This window comes from Corvus cornix, chromosome Z (genome assembly GCF_000738735.6).
Source record: "Corvus cornix cornix isolate S_Up_H32 chromosome Z, ASM73873v5, whole genome shotgun sequence".
In the NCBI taxonomy this organism is placed as follows: domain Eukaryota; kingdom Metazoa; phylum Chordata; class Aves; order Passeriformes; family Corvidae; genus Corvus; species Corvus cornix.
This window is the reverse complement of record NC_046357.1, coordinates 13,039,941-13,060,660: the sequence shown is the minus strand read 5'-3', so window position 1 is coordinate 13,060,660 and position 20,720 is coordinate 13,039,941. Positions and strand designations below refer to the sequence as shown.

The following is a 20,720-nucleotide window of genomic DNA, read 5'->3' as shown; positions in this document are numbered from 1 at the left end:
CTTTGCTAGGTGCCATAGGCTTTTGGAGGATGCACATTCCTGAATACGCTCAAATTGTGAGCGCTCTCTATCTGGTTACCCGTAAGAAGAACAATTTCCACTGGGGCCCTGAACAGCAGTAGGCCTTCACCCAGATCAAACAGGAAATGGCTCATGCGGTAGCCCTTGGCCCAGTCAGGACAGAACCAGAGGTGAAAAATGTGCTCTACTCTGCAGCCGGGAACAGGGGTCTGTCCTGGAGCCTTTGGCAGAAGGTGCCTGGTGAGACTCAGGGTCTGCCACTGGGATTCCGGAGCAGAAGCCTACAGGGGGTCCAAAGACAACTACACTCCAACAGAGAAAGAAATCCTGTGAAGGAATCCAAGCCACCTCAGAGATCATCGGCGCTGAGGCACAACTCCTCCTGGCACCCTGACTACCGGTGCTGGGGTGGATGTTTAAAGGAAAGGTTCCCTCTACCCACCATGGCACCGATGCCACATGGAGCAAGCGGATTGCCCTCATAACACAACGCGCCCATATTGGAAACCCGAATTGCCGTGGGATCTTAGAAATAATCATGAATTGGCCTGAAGGTGAAAGGTGGTCTCACTGATAAAGAGGAACAAGAACAAGTGACATGTGCTGAGGAAGCTCCACCATACAACCAACTGCCAGCAGAAAAAACGCGCTATGCTCTTTTCACTGATGGTTCCTGTTGCATCGTAGGGATGAAACGAAAGTGGAAAGCAGCTGTATGGAGCTCCATACGACAGGCTGCAGAAGCCACTGAGGGAGAAGGTGGATCAAGCCAACTTGCTGAACTCAGAGCCATCCAGTTGGCTCTAGACATTGCTGAAAGAGAGAAGTGGCCAAAGCTCTACCTTTACACCAATTCATGGATGGTAGCCAATGCGCTGTGGGGGTGGCTGGAAAGGTGGAAAAAGGCCAATTGGCAGCGTAGGGGAAAACCAATCTGGGCTGCTGAGGAGTGGAAAGATATTGCCACTTGGGTAGAGAAGCTACCCATGAGAATTTGCCATGTAGATGCCCATGTCTCCCAAGAGTCGGGCTGATGAGGAACACCGAAACAACAAACAGGTAGATCAGGCTGCGAAGATAGAGGTGTCAGAGATAGATTTGGATTGGCAGCACAAGGGAGAGTTGTTCCTAGCTCAATGGGCCCATGATGCCTCAGGCCATCAAGGCAGAGATGCCACCTATAAGTGGGCACGAGACCGAGGGGTGGATCTAACCATGGACAGTATCTCCCAGGTTATCCATGACTGTGAGACATGTGCTGCAGTCAAACAGGCCAAGCGGGTGAAGCCCCTGTGGTATGGTGGGCGATGGTCCAAATACAAGTATGGGGAGGCCTGGCAGACTGATTACATCACACTGCCTCAAACCCGCCAAGGCAAGCGCTAAGTGCTCAGATTGGTAGAGGCTGCTACTGGACGGCTGGAGACCTATCCTGTGCCTCATGCTACTGCCCGGAACACCGTCCTGGGCCTTGAAAAGCAGATCCTTTGTAGGCATGGTACTGCTGAGAGAATCAAGTCTGACAATGGGACTCATTTCAAGAACAGCCTTATAGACACCTGAGCTAGGGAACATGGTATTGAATGGGTGTACCACATCCCTTATCATGCACCAGCGGCTGGGAAAGTGGAACGGTGCAATGGCCTGCTCAAATCCACCTTGAAGGCACTGGGTAGGGGAACTTTTGAAAACTGGGAGATGCATTTAGCTAAGGCCACATGGTTGGTGAACACCCGAGGCTCCACTAACTGAGCAGGGCCTGCCCAATCTGAACCCCTGCATACAGTAGATGGAGACAAAGTCCCAGCAGTACATATCAGGGGACTCTTGGGAAAATCTGTTTGGATTACTTCTGCATCGAGTAAAGACAAACCCATCCATGGAGTTGTCTTTGCTCAGGGGCCAGGTTGCAGAATGGTGAATAATGCAGAAGGATGGAGAGACACGTGTACCACAGGGAGATTTGGTGGTGGGTGAGAGCTGTTTGTAATGTTGGAATGTCTATATATATGTTTGTCAAATGTCGCTGCCACTGTTTGAATATAGCTATGTATATATGTATAAACGTGTGTGCTTAAAGCTGAAATGTATTAATTTGGGCATTGAGCAGACGGTAATGGAATAAGGGGTGGAATGTCCTGGGGTGACGTTATGAAGCCGCTTTATTCCTTAACCGTCCACTCAATGCCCGAGGACTCTGTGCCTTTAGGATGGACCCGGGGGGCGGGGCTGGAGCCAGGGACCCGAGGGGGCGTTGAACGGTTCGGCCCAAGGGCTCCAGGGTCCTGGCAGGGTTCGGGAGGGAGTGCACTGGGAGCACTGTGCTGCTTTTTGGTTTCCTTTGTGTTCCAGCTAGCTGGGAAAAGGTTCTGTTGGTTTTTTTCTTGTTCTTTTTCCCCTTTCCTTCCCCTTGCCTCACTGCCTGCCTTCCCTCCTCGCCGGTCCAGGGAGCCTGTGGGGGCAGCCCTGGCGGGCCTGCGGGGTGGCCCTGGCTGGTCTGAGTCCACGTGTCTGTTCCCTTTCTGGGCATTTGTTGTATTTTGAGGGGGATTTTTTTTATCCTGTTCTACCCTGTTTTGTTTGTGTGTTAATAAACAGTTTGTTTTCTTTTTCCCACTTTCACTCCTTGTGACCCATTTGTCTCACTGATGGAAGAAAAGGGGAATACTCATTCTGGAGTGTTTCCTCCTGAAGCTTTGTCTCAAAAACTGAGATAGCAGGGGGCTCAGGGATGGCAGAATGGCCTGCTGCTTGCCTTTCCACCTCTCTTCATGTCAGCTACATGGTGATGTACTGCATGTCAGCATAAGACAGCAAAAGCCCAGGGAAGACCACACTGCTCTGTGCTGCAGCAAACCACATGCAGGGCCCCAGGAGAAGCAGCCAAGAAAGGGCCAGTGGAGAAGCTGGCAAGAAATCCCTTGGCAGATGCCACTTCTCTATATGGAGCTGTTAGAGCCAGCTTCATGTTCTGTGTTTGCCTGAGAGTAGCTGTCTGGGGGAAGGAGGTAGGTAGCGTGCGGTTTCAGTGGTGAGTGTTTCAGAGCTACATAAATAGCTGCTGCTGTATGTATGTTGTGTTTAGACCATAAATCTGGTCTTTGGGTGGGCTGATGGCTTTGGCTGTCTGTGGGGTCAGGGCCTCAGTCTGCTGCTGTGGGACATCTCAGGACCCAGGGTGAGAGCAGCTGTGCCTGTTGAACTATGGAAAAGCTCTGGGGAAATTAGGTGTGGATCAGCATAAGCAGATGTGATGTACCCCAGCACATGTTCTGCAGGCACAGCTGTAACACAGTGAATTTTTTCAAATAAGAATGGGTGCAAGAGTTTTAAGACAGTTCAGTGACCTAAATCATCTATTAACTGTGGGTTTGGTCTGTCACAGAAAATACTAAAAGTACTGAATTTAATGTCAAAGCACAATATAAGAGTTTGAGTACCTTGAAATCGTCATCCATAACACCACTTGGTTCTGGAGATGTGGGTCACTGGGAGTGCTTGTGGATGCTTACCAATTTTCAGCAAAGCATTTCATAGAAGTGAAAGTTTCAAATGCTTTTCTTCATCCCTGCCTCCTCCTCTCTTTGGATCCTTCACGGTCCTTTTGAACAGAAGTAACAGACACTAAGCACAGACTAAAACCATACTTTATCTTCGTTTTATATCTGTGTTCTGCTCAGGGCAGTAACAAATTAATTCTCCTCAATGGTCATTTCCTTAAAGCCCCTGTCTTAGAATTACAGTGGAATTGCAGCTGAACCAAAATCAGTGATTCAATAAGTGTCTACTAATTGTAACTGAGTTACAATTTTTGCAGCTACAGAATAGATGTACCAGCCAAGCCTGCTGCTGGCAAGAAAGCTGTGTGCTTTGCCCAACACCTACAAGCATCAGTAAGGTTCCCCAGGCTATGGTACTGTGTCACAAAAAATCTTCTAGGAGAAATGACAGCCTATGTCACATCAGACACAGTGGTGGCATCCTGCCTGGACTGTCAGAAACATATGGCTCTTCTGATTATCACTTTTTGCCTCTGCACAAGCAGCAAAGTGCTGCTTTTAGCCTTTGTGCTTTTAGCCTTGCTCATGTCAGTCCCCATCCCACTGGTGGCTTCAGGAGGGTCTGTTCTGTGGTACAACCCTTAGTTCCTGGGGCATTTTATGGCAATGCATTTGTAGGTATTTACAAACCTTTGGCTGCCCTGACAGACTCTTAATTGATGAGTTTAACACGGGTATTTACGCAATCATTGGGTTTTCAGTCTATTATTTTAAAAGACTGCTTGCATGCTGATCTGTCCAGATTCACAGTGTTGGCCCTCTTTGTACATTTTCCAACAGCCTGAAATGCTCAGACAGTTGGTAATGGGGCCTCCTACCAGCAGCTGGAGATTGGAAACAGGCACATCTCAGTGACATCATCTCCTGCAAGGAGCTCAGGGCTGGAGCCCGTCTCCCCCTGTTCCCGCGGGTGGCCGTCTGCTCCTTCCTGCCTGGCTGGGCCTGGCGTGCTTACGGTGTGCTGTTGTTAACCCTGCCAGCGGGGATGCTGCAGCTGGTGCCTGCACCCAGTGACCCTCAGGAGACTGGCATTGCCTGCATCAAAACACCAGTGTGCCTGTAAGGGAAGCCGTTGCTCCGCTGTAGTCACTCCTCCCTTTGGGATTAACCGAAGTGCTCCTTAGTGATGGCTGAGCTCGGGCCCACAGCAGTCTTTCTGCACTCCCTGTCGTAGGGCAGCAACAGTCCCCACCTGCTGCACATCAGAAGCCCTGTCCAAAAATGTTTGGATGCATTGGCTTCTCTGTAAACACTCTGCTGCCCACCAGGAGTCATCCCCCAAAGAGTCTGGGCAGCAAAGCGGGTGCTGGATTAAACTGCATTTTTCCAGACAAAAAAAAAATATCGAAACATTCGTGAGAAAGAAACCTGTCATTCCTTCCCCTCGGAGACTCCCTCGCAGCTGGAAAACTGTGGGGACTGACAACTCAAAGCACAAAGGTCTGCGCTGCCCCATTACTAGAAATAATTTGTCTGGATTCTTGGTGTTCATAGTGCAGCTCCCAAAAAACCAGCGCTGCGTTCAGCAGTTGCTGGGGCCACAGCTGGGTGTGAGCACAGCTGGACAGATGTTGCAGAGCCGGGAGCCTGGAGGAAGGCACCGGTGGGGTCGGCATGTGCTCCCTAGTTGTTCTGCTCCTGCCTTGTCCCCCGCCCGTGTGCGGAGGGTCTGGGAGCGGGTCTGTCCCGAAGCCCTGCACGGCCTGACGGTGGCTGTATGGTTTTCAGAGTGTCTCTAAAATTCCTGCCCTTGCTGCCACATAAGGAAATCGTGTCACCGTCCGACGGTCCGACGATCGGCGAGGGGCAGGCTGGCAGTTTCCCCCGCAGATGCTTTGGCTGGTCGATGTCTGGCACCGTGTTCCCTTGCAAATACCTGCATAATTAGAGCCGTGCTGGATCACCTAGGCTGGGTTGCAGTATGGAGGAAGAGGAGGGCATGCAGCTCTGCACAGCTCTGTGCAGCCTGTGCCTCTCTGGCAGCTTTTCCGGGAGCCTTGGTCAGCTCCGGAGAGTGACTGCTTGCCGTCGCAGCCTGGGTATACCCCAGCTCCTCCGGAATCTGTTCCATGCCACTATTTGGTTTATCAGGAGAGTGCAAGTCTCTGACCAACTTGTTGTTAGAAAAAATCAGTTCGTTACCCGGTGTGCAACAAGCCACTAATTACACACTCAAGAGAGACACTGATTACTTATTCCAGTTGCACAAGCCTGGGTGCTCAGTGGCATTCCACAAATCAAGCACGCTAACCATCAAAACTTTTTATACATTCTAGTGTTAAGGAAACTCCCCAGTCTGACCATTCTTGAGCCTCTCTGGCAGTCACAATCCCAATGGCCAGACTTTCACGGCTGATACCAAAGCCCCTTCACAGCAGGCGGCTCCCTGATGCCCCACTCACAGTCAGACCACGTTACCTTGCTGGTTCCACCCCAGCTTTCCCATCGCAGTCTCAGATGTCTCATTCCACAAAGCCGTTTATTCCAGGAGCAGTTACACAGAACCAGCTCGTGCTGATGCCTCCGAGGAAGGAACCCCCCAAATAGGAACTCCGGGGACTTTTACACCCTCACTGTCTAGCCAGGTGCAAGTGTAGCTCTTCCTTTCCTGGTCAGCTCCTGCCACCCTCTCCGTGTCAATTCACCTGGCTTCATCTCTTCATCTCCTTTGTTATCCAAAATGTCTGCAATTCCCGGCTCCAGCTGTGTCTCCCAGTGTCCACCCACCTTGGCTGGTATCACCGGGCTTTGTGCCCTTTGTTAATCAAAGGGTTGGCAGTTCACGGCCTCTTGTCTCTCTGGGCTCCCACTCAGAGCCCAATCTGCATTGCGAATTCAGATCGCAAACACGGCTGCCTGCAGCAGATGTATCCCTGAACATAAGCAAACACAGGTATTAATGTTCATGGGCTACAAGGTACATAGTTCTCTTGTTAATTAGTATTCTATCCCCTATCGGTTAATGATTCCCTCAGTTCTTATGCTAATTAGTCCGCACTCTAACTCTTCATCTTCTTTTGACATGGTGGGCCATGAGTCAGTCTGCCATGATCTCTCTCTGCTGGAATTCTTTTTACCCAGTCGGAGTCAGTTTCAGCACAGTTGCTGAGTTGGCTTTCTTGGTTTCTTCCTTATCTTGGGAGTTCTGCCAAATGTCCTTCTGGCCTTAAAGTTCTGCATTCTTCGTGTCTACCTACTATCAATAGTACATCCTTCTTCCCAAACTTTCTTAACCTCCCCCTAGATATGAGATCATTGAAACAAGTCAAGCCACAAACCTTAACAAGGAAATCCTACCAAGAACTTACCTAACACCTGGACATAACTTAGGGCTTGTTAGCTGCTATCTGTCTCATGGATTAAGTCCCCTTTCTTGTTGATTAGGGTTGCAAGCGCCTAATTGGTTGGAGTCGCTCCACCCCTCCCTTATGTTGCAAACCCATTACTGCACTCCACTGGCATTTACGGGGTAAAATCCTAACATATGTTCAGACAGATTGTTATCTAAGACCTCCAGCTTTCTGCTCACTTGCTCTTTTTCGGTCGACTCCATAGTCCCATCTGAGCTGGAAGGGGTAGGAGGCTGCTCAATTTTCCATTGAGAGTTTTAACCCACATACAGACATAGCCTCCCCACCCACTACCCCACCTCGTGGGGGTGAAAGTGGGAGTGAAATGCCCATTGTCTCTTTGCCCAGACTTTACACGGTGTAACACAAGGGAAGCTCTTCCTGGACAGTGCAGCTCTTTCTAGACTTCCTTGGATGCATTCCTCCAGTGCTTGCACAGATTGACGTTCACAGTCTGGAGGACATTCAAGCCCATTTCTCACTTCTGTGGGAGTCTATTACTCCAGAGAGATCAGAGCTGTGCGGGACACCTGGTTACATCTCCCTCCAACACTCTCTGCCTGGAAGAGCTCTTGCAATTAGCTGTAGCAATGCCAATGAACCGCCCTGTTGTCCTCAGACCCGGCTAAGGGCAGTAGCAGGGCAGAAAGAGGCTGAACCCACCTGTTGTCACTTCCATTTATACCTAAGCAGTCCTAGCCCCCCTCAAAGCGAGATTCACATGAGTTTTTATCTCAACAGGAAGGCATCAAGTGACTATTTTGTAAGAGCAGAATTTTAAAAATAATTCTGTATTTGTTCAGTTTAATGTTAGTGTTCTTTAATGCTACTGTTCAGCAAAAGCACTATTTAGTGCTACTGTACACAGTTTCTACATATTTATTTTGGTAAGACCCACCTGCTGGATTCTTCAAGCTGCTATAAAATGAAGTCAAAAACCGACACCTACAGGAAACAGCATATGGCTTATGTCAACTTTTCTAGCTGCTCCACTAACCTCACTAAAGACCCATCTAGTCGAGTATGCAAGAATACTATTTCCTTATAAATCCATGTGTAAATAAAAATTAAACAACTGGGTCTTTCCCATTACTAACTTTGAAACAGAGGTACAGAACTGAACTCCCCCCACGGAATTTTGTGCTTTACAGATCAAAATGTTTGTAGAAAGCCAAGGGGACACAAAAATTCAACATGTTGGGAGGCAGGAGATAACATTAGCACCAGCACTGTTGTTTTGTTGCATAAAGATTGTCAGCACCGGGAGCCAAAGGCATTATTTTGACTTCTGGAATCTTCAAAGACTGGTGGGGGACTCAAGGCCTACCGGCAGTAGTTTTCTGGTAGAATCGAAGAAGTGCCTTCTTGAAGGCATGAGGTCAGTTCTTACTCTGAAAAGCACAAATCAAAGTAATTGCAGGGAATATCACTTGCCGGTTTTGTGGCCTCTGGATGTGGGATGCCCACAGCCCCCAGTGCTGCCCATCAGAGCTGCCAGGCTGCACCTACCACAGCTGCACTGAACCAGGGTGGGAGGCACTGGTTACAGCTCCTACCCCAGGAACTGGTTTAGTTTACATGACCAGAATTCCAAGTACTCCCACGCACCATTTTAAAAGGAAGCAGGTGGGCAAAATCTGAGTTACGACAAGCCTCTTATATGATGCTACTAAAGGGAAATAACATGAACTAAACATTTCTTCTGCTGCAGGTTTCCTGCACTCTGCAAGGGGAAAAGTCTTGTTAAATAGCAAGAGACAAAATGTAGTAAAAGTAACCCGAGTTCTGGATCCCATGCAGTGTGGCAGGAAGCTAAATTTAATCCAAAAGTGGAAATCTGCAGAATTCAAGTAGCTTACTAGGTCAAAACAGTGCCTTTCCAGGCATCCTCCTCTTCACCCTTTTTATTTTACTGTGTGGGAAGGCAGAAATATAATAGAATACTTCACAGATGGATCCTAAATCAATTCACTGCCTTTCAGCAACAAGTCTGTAGCCCACATTTTTGTACCCCTACAACCATATCCATGAAGGCAAAAGAGCACAAGCACGTCCCCAGTTCTGGGAGTCTAGGCTGGGACTCAGCCCATTTGGGGTACAGACATTAAGTCCTGCACAAACCATACGTGCCTGTAATACATAACAACTATGAAATGCAAGTTACTTTCTGGTATTTTGTGGTGTTCTGACTTCTTAGGGTATTACTTCCATGACCACTGTTGGTAGGCTACAGAAGAAATCATTAAAAGTACTACTTCAAGAAGTAACACAGTACATCTGTAGGCAATTATATAAAAATTCAAATGTTAAGCCACAGTTCCTGAACACAATACAAGAAACTTGGGTACTCTAAAATAAATAACATAACATAACATAAAATAAATAAATAAAAAACACCGCCAAGAAAGCGGTGTGCTCAGCTGCACTTTTATCCCGTCACCTAGGGATTATGTAAATCATCCTTAACACTCAGTAGTCAGGGATAACATTAATAATTCCCAGTGAGACCACAACTTCTTTTATTTTTTGATTGAAGAAATTGAGACAGTAAGCTAGAAGGAAGTTCATTCATACTGGATACTTACATTTGGAAAAAAACCCCAATAAATAAGAGTAACTTAGAATATTAGGTATCTATTTCAGCCTTGTAGTTCAAAAATTTTTCATGTTTTATCAAACATAAACTTTATTGCAATAAATGAATGACTTGCACAAAAACCAACAAAAGTGAATGGCTAAGACTTTGCATTTTAAAAGTATACTCTTGCTGACATAAACAAGAGGTGAAAAATGATCCACAAAAGCATTTTAAACTCAAAATAAACCCAAAGGGTTCTGTTGAACAATGAAGCAATCAACTTGGTAACATACAAACACACTGTTTTCCACAGAAAACAAAGCAGGACCTCATGTGACAAACAATAAAACTTGACCACAGTCTGAGGCCGTAGAAAACACCTGCAGATTGCTGACTCTTCGATCACATCCCACAGCAGGGAGGGCTCAGTCTCTGTGTGTGATTTGCAGACTCTGCATCCAGTCCAGTGCCTGGCTGGTCCCAGGTACTTCCTATCCTGAGCAGGTTGTCTGGTGTGAAAGGACAAGTGGACTTTTGACCTAAACACAACTCAGCTTCTGTTCTGAAGGTGGGACACTGCAGAAAACTGCCCAGGATCCACACTCCCTTTTCAATGAGTATGAGGTCAGCCCCATTTTCAGCAGAGATATGAACATACCACTCCATGGGACACAGGCAGATATTCCCCTGCTGCTGTTTAGGAGCAACTCCTGTTGCTGAAAAAGGCTACTGAGAAGGCAAATGAATTTCACAAATAATTTTAAATATGAAACTTTTCTCTCTTACAATTCTTAGCAGCATTAGTAGAGAGCAGCATGGTAGGAACAGGGACAGGAACGTACAGAAACACTTCAGCTGGAGCATTCTCGCAGATGTGTAATTAACTACTGATCCAAAACAATGATGTTGCCAGAACAGTTATGAGTAATGAGGCTTCTATATCAAATTACCAATTCAACATCAGTTTGCAGACAAAATGGTAAATTGGTGTCAGATGAAACTCCAAGGAATTGAATTATATTAAGAATTAATCAAGATGAGGAGGACCCTACTGGCTTCACTGACAAAACATGTCAGCATTTGCCAGAAAGAAACCACCTGCTGCTATTGAGACATCAGTTTGAAAATGTTGTCCTCTTTCAAGAGAAATTTGGTTTTAAGTCACTGAAAGTTAACTGGCTAATATACAGCTAGTATTCAGATTTTCCCTTGTGTAATTGCTTACTAGAAGCCAAAGACAAAAAAACAAAACAAAACCAAAAGTTCTTGGAGAACACTGTAAAAAGCATCAATGTATTACACAAACAGTACTTTAACATCTGTGCAGGAAGCAGTGCCTATAGGACATCAACTCCCCTTTCTGCTTTTTCAGCTTCAGTTTGAGTCAAGGCTAAGAAATGTTTGCAGTCAAAGAAAAATGAAAGTCTTCAGCTTTCTTATTCCAGAGTTAAAAAATAAAGACAATATTAACTCTATCAAACTTTACAGCTTTCATTTAGTTTTGTAAAAAAATATAGTATTTTATATAACCAAAAATATATTACAGACACCAGCACACACACCTACAGTTCTGCTTCAGTGATGTTCTCATCAGGGCAACAATAGTATTCCACAAAACAGATCTGTCCATCTTCATTCCTAATCATATACTGCAGTGAAAGAAATCCTTGAGCATCTGTTCGAATGGACACTTTACAAGACAAAGCCAGTGCCTTTGTGGATGGTTTAAGCAAAGAAATCTTGTACCTGCAGGGGAAAAAACAGTAATCTGAAAAAAAATACATTGTGCAAAGAGGAGCTGAGACATTAGTTATGAATAAAGCCACAGAATAAATAAAAACCACTTAGGAACATGCTTATTTGGTCTTTACCTGGTAACAACATTATGTCATTGTCAGCACTTAGCTTTTGATTACAGACACAGACTTTTATCAGATGGGGAGTATTTTTGCCCCCCCCCCACTAATAAAATAAATGTTACAGTAATGCAAAAACAGCTTTTAAATTTCCCATCAAGAACACACAACCTGGCATAGAGGGAATAAGTCACAGACTTTCTAACCTGTTTGTCTGGGTCTGGCTACAGTGGAATGCTTCCATCAAATCGGAGTCCCTAGGGTAGTCTAGATGTGCACTTCCAGCATTTCCAAAAGTGGATAACCTGAAAGACAAAAAGCAGCATCTCAAAATACCTGATCAGAGCTCTGTAAAAACTCATCAAAATTAGTCATTGTACATATCTTGATGACTGTTCCACAAAACACATTACTATGTTAATTAGAATACATACTGTGATTCGCTATACTCATTACAATTCTTCCTGAAATGAACCAGTATTCTAAAATAGTGCCCCTCTCTCCACCCTGAAAACTTCTAGTCCTCACCAAAGGAAGCCAAGCAGGAACATTTAGTTGAAAGCAGTTTCTAGTACCTGAAGTAGGGTTTATCTGGAGACATGGTAATCTGCAGAACTTCACTGGTCATATCCAGTTCAGCAAATGCTTCTCGTAGTCCCTCCGACTGCAGGATAATTTTATTAACAACCTTTGTACTGCAGAAATCAAAATCTAACAACTCCTCCGGTTCTTGAGTGTTGATTTTGCACACTGTTACTACTCCTCCTTCTTCCAAGAACAGCATCAGGGGATACCCATACCCACGGTAACACATTCTAAGGGCGGTTGATGTTCCTGAAAAAGAGAATGAAATACATGTTCTGCAGATAGAATAGCTAGGACTTTTGATCATTTTAGAAAACTCATTTTTCTGGCACATGGGGCACAGGTCAATTTGATTCACCGTGTTTGGTCCAGCCTCCCAATATGCTACTAAAGCCCTCAAAGTGCAGCCTTCTATACACCCTCTGAAGTGCTAATGGTTATGCAACAAAATTAAATGACTTGTGTGTAAACAAATAATTTCACCCACCAGACAGGAAATGCCAGCTGTGACAATGAAGACACACGTTACATATAGTTTAGAGGAATTGGAAAATCTTCATGGTCCTCTGTCTTTCTCTGGCTCACATCATCTTTCCTTACTACTCTTGCTACTTGTGCAACCCAAACTGAAGTTTACGCGGCCGAGCTTGTGCTGCAGCCACACCTTCCTGTAGCAGGTTGTCACCACCTGAACCTCTTTTCCCAAAATCACAGCACTCTTTAGTACAGTTGATTTAGATCTGGTGAGTCCCAACCAAAACTGCAGAGGAACAAGGAGTTCAACACAAAGCTGCAAGGGTAGAACTGCCCAAAAAGCTGTCATGGTATCACTCCCCTCCGCCTGAGTACACAGTGCATCCTGCAGCACCCACACAGCCTTTCACGGATTCAGGGAACCACACCTGGCATTGAGCTGGTTCCAAAAATGGTCAGGCAGTCCAGAAGAACAGACAAACTGATCCGGAACATCACCGATTCCTCCTGAACAGAAAATTCCTGAAAAATTTCTGCCTGTAAGTGAAAGTAAAGAGATAAAAAGTGGGGAGTTTCTGCAATTATTTTATGGTTTGCACTTCAGAGCTTCCCTTTCAGAAATCAATGCAACATGAAGTGATTTCTACATGCAGCACAGCATTGATTATAGAAAAATGGGTCTTCATCCTCAAAACTAAAAAAACCACAATCAGGTCACAGTTGAAACAAGGCAGGATGGCATAAACATGAAATCCTAAACAATTGTCTTTTACAGTTTAAACACAAGCTACAAACGTTAAAGCCTAAAGCCACTTACTTCTGGAGCTGGAAACATTCATTGAACTATACAATGTGTCACTTGCTCAGAGCATGAATAAACATTCCCAATACTAAAAGTATGTCAGAACAGAACAGAACAGTGAGTTCACTGAAATATGAATATGTGCTGAATGCTTCCTTTGACTAGCCTGATGGGGGTAAACTGCTCATGCTATCCTGTTTGTCACTGGCACTCACTGCTTTCTGGCACCTGCAAGAACAGGGTATCTCAGAAATAAAGCAGGGTGGCATGAGCTGCTTTTGGAAAAGCCATTTCATGTTTTCCTGGCAGCCCAGAGGGGCAAACATCAACCTGGAGTGCTTTGAGCATAGCACAACCATTTTCAATCAAGTGTCTGTGAATCTGTAGTCTTTCACAGGTGACCTAAATCCAACCTTTTGGCTTTTGGATGAGATATAAAAACACTTAAAAGATGGATACTATGAGTGCTTGCTTGTGCAACTAAGCACAGCATGGCCAGAAGGAGCTGTGGGTTTGGCAGGCACCAACACATCAAACAAGGGCGCAAGCCCACCACACTGCCAGGTGTGCAGAGATGTATGGGGTGCAGGGTTTGGAATTCCAGTATGAACACCCATAAATAAGGGCAGCGTCACCACGGCCCCTCCTCCACATCAGCTCACACACCCCTGCCTTGGTCCAGCAAGGTCCTCCTTTCTCTGCAGGTCAACACAGAATCACGGAATTGTTAGGGTTGGAAGGGACCTCCGGAGGCCATCCAGTCCAACCCCCCTGCCAGGAGCAGGTGACGCAGGAATGCATCCAGGTGGGGTCTGAATGTCTCCAGAGAGAGATCTGCCCTGGCAGATGTTCCAGTGCTCTGCCACCTTCAATGGAAAGACGTTCTTCCTCATGCTGAGGTAGAATTTCCTGTGTTTTAGTTTATGGCCATTGCTCCTCTTTCTGTCACTGGACACCACTGAAAGGGGTCTGGCACGAAATTTTTGGCACCCATCTTGAGGTATTTATATGCATTAGTGAGATCCCCTCTCAGTCTGCTCTTCTCCAGACTGAACAGGCCCAGCTCCTGCAGCCTCTCCTCAAAACAGAGATGCTCCAGTCCCTCAATAATCTTTGTGGCCTCCGCTGGACCCTGCCCAGTGGCTCCTTGTCTTTCCGACACCGGCGGTAACCGGGGCCTGTGCAAGGTCTCTAGCAGCGGTGCCCTCCCCCGCGCTGACGTGCCCGTACCTGGATGAAGGCGTTGGCCTGGATGCACTTGGCATCCTCCACCGTCACGCGCAGCCCGCTGGCCGTGGCGAAGCAGGTGGCGTGGTCCTGGAAGTGCACGGCCCGCAGGAGGCTGGATAGGTGCCGGGCATTGTCCAGGCTGGCGGACAGCGCGTAGCGCTCGCCGCTGGCGGGCGGCGGCGCCGAGAACGGCATGGCCGGACAGCGGGAGCGCGGCCGGACGGGGAACACAGCAGGCGGGAGCACAAGAACCGGAACGCGAGCACTGGGAAAGCGAGCGCAGGAAGTGAGATCACACAGCCGCGAGCACAGGAAATGTGACGCAGGAAATGTGACACGGGAAGTGGATCACGCGAGCAGCGGGCACGGGATGGCGTGGGGCCGGATGGCGGCCAAGAGAAAGCGTGGAGCGCTGGCCGCGGGGAAGGCGAAGCGCGCCAGGAGCGCCGCGAGCGCGGGCGAGGCGGTGCCGGAGGGCGGCCCGCGGGAGCGCAGCGTCCCGCCGCAGGAATACAGCATCCCGCCGCCCGTGTCCCAGGTACCGCCGCTCCGCCCGGGGTCCGGCCTCCCCGCCGCGCCGGGGCTCGGGCTGTCTGAGGGAACACGGCTGCTAAGCCGAGGCAGAGAGGTTTATTCGTAATCTTTTATAGTCCCAGCACAAGTAAAAGTAAACCTGGCGGTGCGTTGTTTCCGTGAGAATACGCGAATTCTATTCTGGTCGATGCCAATAAGATGTGTTACTTCAGTCTTAGAAGTGTTTGAAAGAGTTGGGCAATTCTTTTGTATACAGAGGATGTATGGAAATTGTGCCTGTTCCATTTAAGAATCATCTGGAGAAGGTCTCGGTAATGCTTGTAAGAAAAAAGGAAAGTACCGCGTGTAAACACAAAGATTTTGCAATGTGCTTACCGGCAGTAAAAGCTGGGTTGTGCTCTGGAATTGTGCCTGAGCCCATTTTGCAGGAGAATAAGCTATGCACGTGGCTTTTTAGTACTTCGGTGGGAATGAAAGGCTGTGCCTGGGAGCACACTCGACCGGGATGAGGACGGTTCCTCCTGTAAAGGCAGTGTGTTTCCATTCTGTAGGGAAGTCTCCACCCTTGCTGAGACAGTGGTTCTGTCTGGGTGGGCAGATAAAAACAAGGGTTCTTGCTGTATCTTTCTGTATTTACGGTCCAAACCTATTTTTTTTTTTTCTCTGTTATAACAGTATTAAGGCTAGAAGCTTCCCACATAATTGTTGTGTCTCTTTAATAGGGCAAATGGAAAAACAAGGAGCGAGTGCTGATATTCTCCTCTCGTGGAATTAATTTCAGAACAAGACACCTAATGCAAGACTTAAGAACATTGATGCCTCACTCTAAAGCAGGTGGGGGTTAAACATCATTCCTGACTTATATTTCGAAAATACTTTTAAGCCAAGAGGTGCTAACAACCTCTTCTTTTATTTTTTTTTTAAATGTGGTACAGAAGAGTTTTGATGAAACTTGTATGTTAAACAAACAAACCCATTTTGAGCCAACAAGTACAGCAGTTGTTGTTGTATCATAATATTTTCTGGGAAATGAATCCTAAGGCATCAGTCCTGAACCTGCACAGTTAGTTTTGGTGCTGTGTTTATTTATTCCATAATACGACAGAAACAAATTGATAATTAAATTTCATTTATAAACTAGTCAACTTTTAGCAAGAGGACTGACTGTTAAAAGCATCTCTTGTTTTCCAGCCTTGTAAATGTTGGTTTTGTCTTCCAGATACTAAAATGGACCGTAAAGACCAGTTATTTGTGATCAATGAGGTAATCAAGGATTTATCTAGTGTTTCTTTATTTTATCTTCTATGGAAATTCAGTGTGCAAGGGAAAAGGGCAATAAAGTTCAAAGGATGTCACACTAGTTATAGGAGTTGTGCAATTTCATAGGTAAAAATTACTGATATTCAGAAAGCACTTGTGTTTAAACAGAAAGTTTACTTTTGATTAATAAAACCAGAACGAAACTTTTAATTAGATAAAGATTCCCATCATGAAGAAATAAAGCATGATGTGCTTTTCTGTATAGGTGAAAGGTATAGTGCAGCTTATACTTGAACAATTCAGGACACAGGTAGGCAGCCAGCCCATAAGTAGAAAGGCGTTGGTAGTTCTGAACCTAGAACCTAATGTCTCAGCTCCTGTTCTTGTGTTTGTACCCTGGAGAGGTTGTTCCTATCAGGTTGTTTGTCATTTTAATGAAGTTATTACTCCTTAGAGTAAGTACGTGAGATTTTTTTTTTTAAATGGCTGAAATTTGGGGATCAGTAGGTGTCACTTAATAAGACAAGATCTTTGCTTTTGAACTTGCATTTTGGAGAGGAGAAAATATTAGAGATGAAGGTGGAAAGTTTTCAAAAATGTCTTCAGAATGTTTGTAAACAGCTAATCTTATGTGTCTTGTGTAGGTGTGTGAAATGAAAAACTGCAATAAGTGCATCTTCTTTGAAGCCAAAAAGAAACAGGATCTCTACATGTGGTAAGGAAATATTATGTTTTGTTAAATTTCTGTTTATAGCTGCAGATGCTTTAGTTCTAGTTGAAGTTTCCTACTGTAATAGTGAAAATGCATGAAATAGTGCTGATTAGTTAAATCTGTTCTGATATTGCACTTCTGTGGCTAGTGCATGACCAGCTTTTGGAGACTATTTGCAGAAGCATTTTACAAAATTATTTAGAAAGCAAGTGTTTATGAGCATGTTAAAGGAACTCAGTATGGCTGTAAAAGTGACAGGAACTACTTCAGTGCAGGAATAACTGGTTGGGGTGTAGTGTGGAAATCTAGCACATCTTCTGGCTGCTGTTAATGTTATTCTTTTCTCTCTTCCCTGCCACCTGTCCTCTGCAGGCTTTCAAACACACCACAGGGACCATCTGCTAAATTCTTGGTGCAGAATGGTAAGCTGGTTGACGTTATTGTGTTTGTACTCTTGCTATTTTTTCTGAACAGTTTTCTGTAAGTAATAACTTTTTTTTTTTTAAAATCAACTATAGTTCACACACTGGCTGAATTGAAGATGACAGGAAATTGCCTAAGGGGTTCAAGACCCCTTTTGTCTTTTGATCCAGTAAGTACAGATTTTATTTTATTGAGTATGTTTTTATTCTCTTTGCATGACTATTGCATTTAGCCTTGTATGTAAAATTACGTTTTTATTCTTTGTAGATATTTGACCAGGAGCCACATTATGCCCTCCTTAAAGAATTGTTTATTCAGGTCAGTCTCTAGTTCTGCCTGGTGTTTCTTCACTGGAAATGTATTTTGGCAACATACTTAAAAATCGAAAATGTTTTTTTCAAGTAGCAGTTTTACACTTCTGAACTTTGAAAAGGTCACAAAGGATTGGGATCATATTCTTAACGTGACTGCAACACTTAAATTTTGGGTTATGAAACGTTACTTAGGTTTGGAATCTTAGAAAATTGAAAGGAATTTAAAATAAGCCATTTATGTTTGACCTCTTAAATTGCCAATATTCAGAAATACTGCCTTTTATTACAGATATTTAGTACACCACAGTACCACCCCAAAAGCCAGCCTTTTGTTGATCACGTCTTCACCTTCACCATCACAGATGAAAGGATCTGGTTTCGCAATTACCAGGTGAGTGTTCTTTCTTAGCTCTTCAGAAGGAGCTCAGTGGAGTAATTTCATATCAAATCCATTAATCAAAATAAAATGAGGAGAATCATCAGTATTGTTACCAGAATATGCCAGCCCTTAGTGCTTGCAGATTCAGTGTCCTGAAATGACTTACCTTCTCCCATATCTCTGAAGAGATCTGGTTCAGTCGATTTGCATTCAATGAGCTGTGATTCTGTGAAGGATGTCTTGGTAGCAGGACATGCTACACAAGGCCTAAACTGTGCCTTCTAATCTAAATTGCTGCTTTGACCCAAAGTGATCTAGAGCTTACTTTCTGTAGAAGGAATTTACAAGTACCAAGTAGTCCAAAAGCTTGCTTGAACTTCAGAGAATTGCTTTATGTAGAGAACTGGGTTTATACAAATCTAGCTAATCAGGTATTGTATCAGAGACTTAAATTCAGTTGTGTATTACTATATATGCAAGGTGCCTACAAGGTCATATGCTTTGATTCAATCAATGAGAAATGGAGAAAGTTTTCTTTTTATTGCAGATAATAGAAGAAGATGCATCTCTAGTAGAAATTGGGCCTCGTTTTGTCCTGAACCTCATAAAAATCTTCCAAGGTAGCTTTGGAGGACCAACTCTGTATGAAAATCCTCATTACCAGTCCCCAAATATGGTAAGCAGCTCTTTGTTTTCTTTTTCATTTAGCAACTAATTTGAAACAATCTTGCAGTCAGTCTGTGCAGGAGCACAGTATGCCTTTTCCCATGACCCTTTGTAGCCCTAAACTGATGACAGTTTGAGAACAGAGTAGTTTTGTAGTCATTAAATGTATGCAGAAGTCATTGTCACTGGAAAGATGGCTCTACTCTGAGGATCTTGACCATTAAGCAGAGAAATTACCATATATTTCTTTAATACCAGATTTTTTCCATCTTGCTTATTTGAAACATGATGAAATTTAAATTCTTATTTTTATAGCATCGCCGGCTGGTAAGATTGTCAGTGGCTGCTAAATTCAGAGAAAAGCAGCAAGTCAAAGAAGTGCAAAAGATTAAGAAAAAAGGGACTAAGGTCCTTGTTGAAGAAGATCCTACTGAAGTGGTCTTTGAAACTCCAGCTGAGGAGAAGCCAGTGGAAATTCAGCTTGTGAAACCAGAGACAAAGCCAATTGTTAAAGATAAGAAGAAGCTACGCAAAATTCAGAGGAAGAAGCAAAAAAAGCTATTCAGAACTGAAGGATCTGCATAGATGTTACAAGGGATGAAACTTGATACAATATTGACCGAATATTGTAAATATTTGAATTTACATTGTACAGACAAACATGTCTGAACTTCAATTTTTAAGTAAACAAAACACACATTTCTTTATAAAGATTGAGTTTGCATTCTTTTATTGTCTTCTGGGTTTTGAGAAATAACGTGGCATCCCATTCAACCTGGCCTTAAACACTTCCAGGGATGGGTCATCCACAGCTGCTCTGGACAACCTGTTCCAGTGCATCACCACCTCACAGGAGAGAATTTTTCCTAATGTCTATAGTCTGATTCCAAGAAACGTTTCTTTACTGATGTAGTAGTAGACTATTAATGAGTAGTTACAGACCTCTCTGGGTCTATTTCTTTATTACATGCCTTTAACCTAGTTCACAGTTCCTGACCTCATGACGTGGTTCTTCCACTGACTAGTTGTGTCTCCCTGTGCACTCCCTCAAACTTTCTTGAGTTTCAAAGTGTTGCTCATGCCCTATTTCTATTTGATTCCTTTGTTTCAATTTCCAGTGTCTTAATGCTGAAAAGACACAACTGGCTCAAGAGGAAGCTGACCTCTTAAGCTCCAAATACCATTCCACCCAGCAGGGCAAGGGAAATCCAGTATTACTTCTGCAACAAAGTGGTCTGTGTGCCATAGGATTGGAAAGAAAGACTGGTGAATACAGGCATGTGCTCAATTCATGCAGCCTAATGTATAGTCACAGTTGAGTTGGAAAGGACCCCCATTAGTATCGAATCCAACTAACTCCTTGCAGAACTGTGCAACACTAAACCATATGACTAAGGTCATCATCCAGACCCTCATTTACTCTTGACAGGCTTGGTGCCATGACTACCCTGGGAGCCGACCACCCTCTGCATGAAGAACCTTGGTGTCCAACTGGAACTTTCCCTGGCACACTTGTGGTTTAACCCCAGCTGGCAACTCACCCCCAGAGAGTTGTCTGTTCACTCTCCCCTGGTGGGGTGGGGAAGAGAATTGGAAGGATAAAAGTGAAAGATTGAGAGTTGAGATAAAGACTATTTAATAGGTAAAGCAAAAGCTGTGCACAGAAGCAAAGCAAAACAAGGAATTTATCTACTGTGTCCTGAGGGGCAGGCAGGTGTTCAGCTCCCAGGAAAGCTGGGTTCCATCATATGTAATAGTGACCTAGGAAGACAAATGTGTCACTCTGAATGTTTTCTTCTTTCATTCTCCAGCTTTGTATGCTGAGCATGGTGCCATGTTGTGTGGGATAGCCCTGCAGTCCGTTGGGATTGGCTGTCCTGGCTGTGTCCCCTCTCCGTTTCTTGTGTACCCCTCCCTGGTGGCTGGGTGAAAAGTAAAAATGGCTATAACTCTGAGCCCTGCTCAGCAATAATAAA

General features: G+C 44.9%; 2 protein-coding genes across 2 annotated transcripts; one reads left to right on the top strand and one right to left on the bottom strand.

Moving 5' to 3' along the window:
• Nucleotides 1–9,426: 9,426 nt before the first annotated feature.
• Nucleotides 9,427–14,667, bottom strand: RAD1 (RAD1 checkpoint DNA exonuclease). The gene is made up of 5 exons (XM_010395155.4): nt 14,457–14,667; nt 12,853–12,961; nt 11,941–12,199; nt 11,572–11,670; nt 9,427–11,255 (listed from the first exon to the last, which is right to left on the bottom strand). The coding sequence occupies exons 1-5, from the start codon at nt 14,649–14,651 to the stop codon at nt 11,072–11,074; spliced, it is 846 nt and encodes a 281-aa protein (XP_010393457.1). The 5' UTR covers nt 14,652–14,667; the 3' UTR covers nt 9,427–11,071.
• BRIX1 (biogenesis of ribosomes BRX1) lies at nt 14,631–19,473 on the top strand. The gene is made up of 10 exons (XM_010395153.3): nt 14,631–14,994; nt 15,713–15,824; nt 16,210–16,253; nt 16,895–16,965; nt 17,335–17,384; nt 17,481–17,554; nt 17,653–17,703; nt 17,989–18,090; nt 18,626–18,754; nt 19,060–19,473. Exons 1-10 carry the CDS (start codon nt 14,650–14,652, stop codon nt 19,327–19,329), a joined length of 1,248 nt encoding a protein of 415 aa, XP_010393455.1. The 5' UTR covers nt 14,631–14,649; the 3' UTR covers nt 19,330–19,473.
• The last annotated feature ends 1,247 nt before the right edge of the window (nt 19,474–20,720 follow it).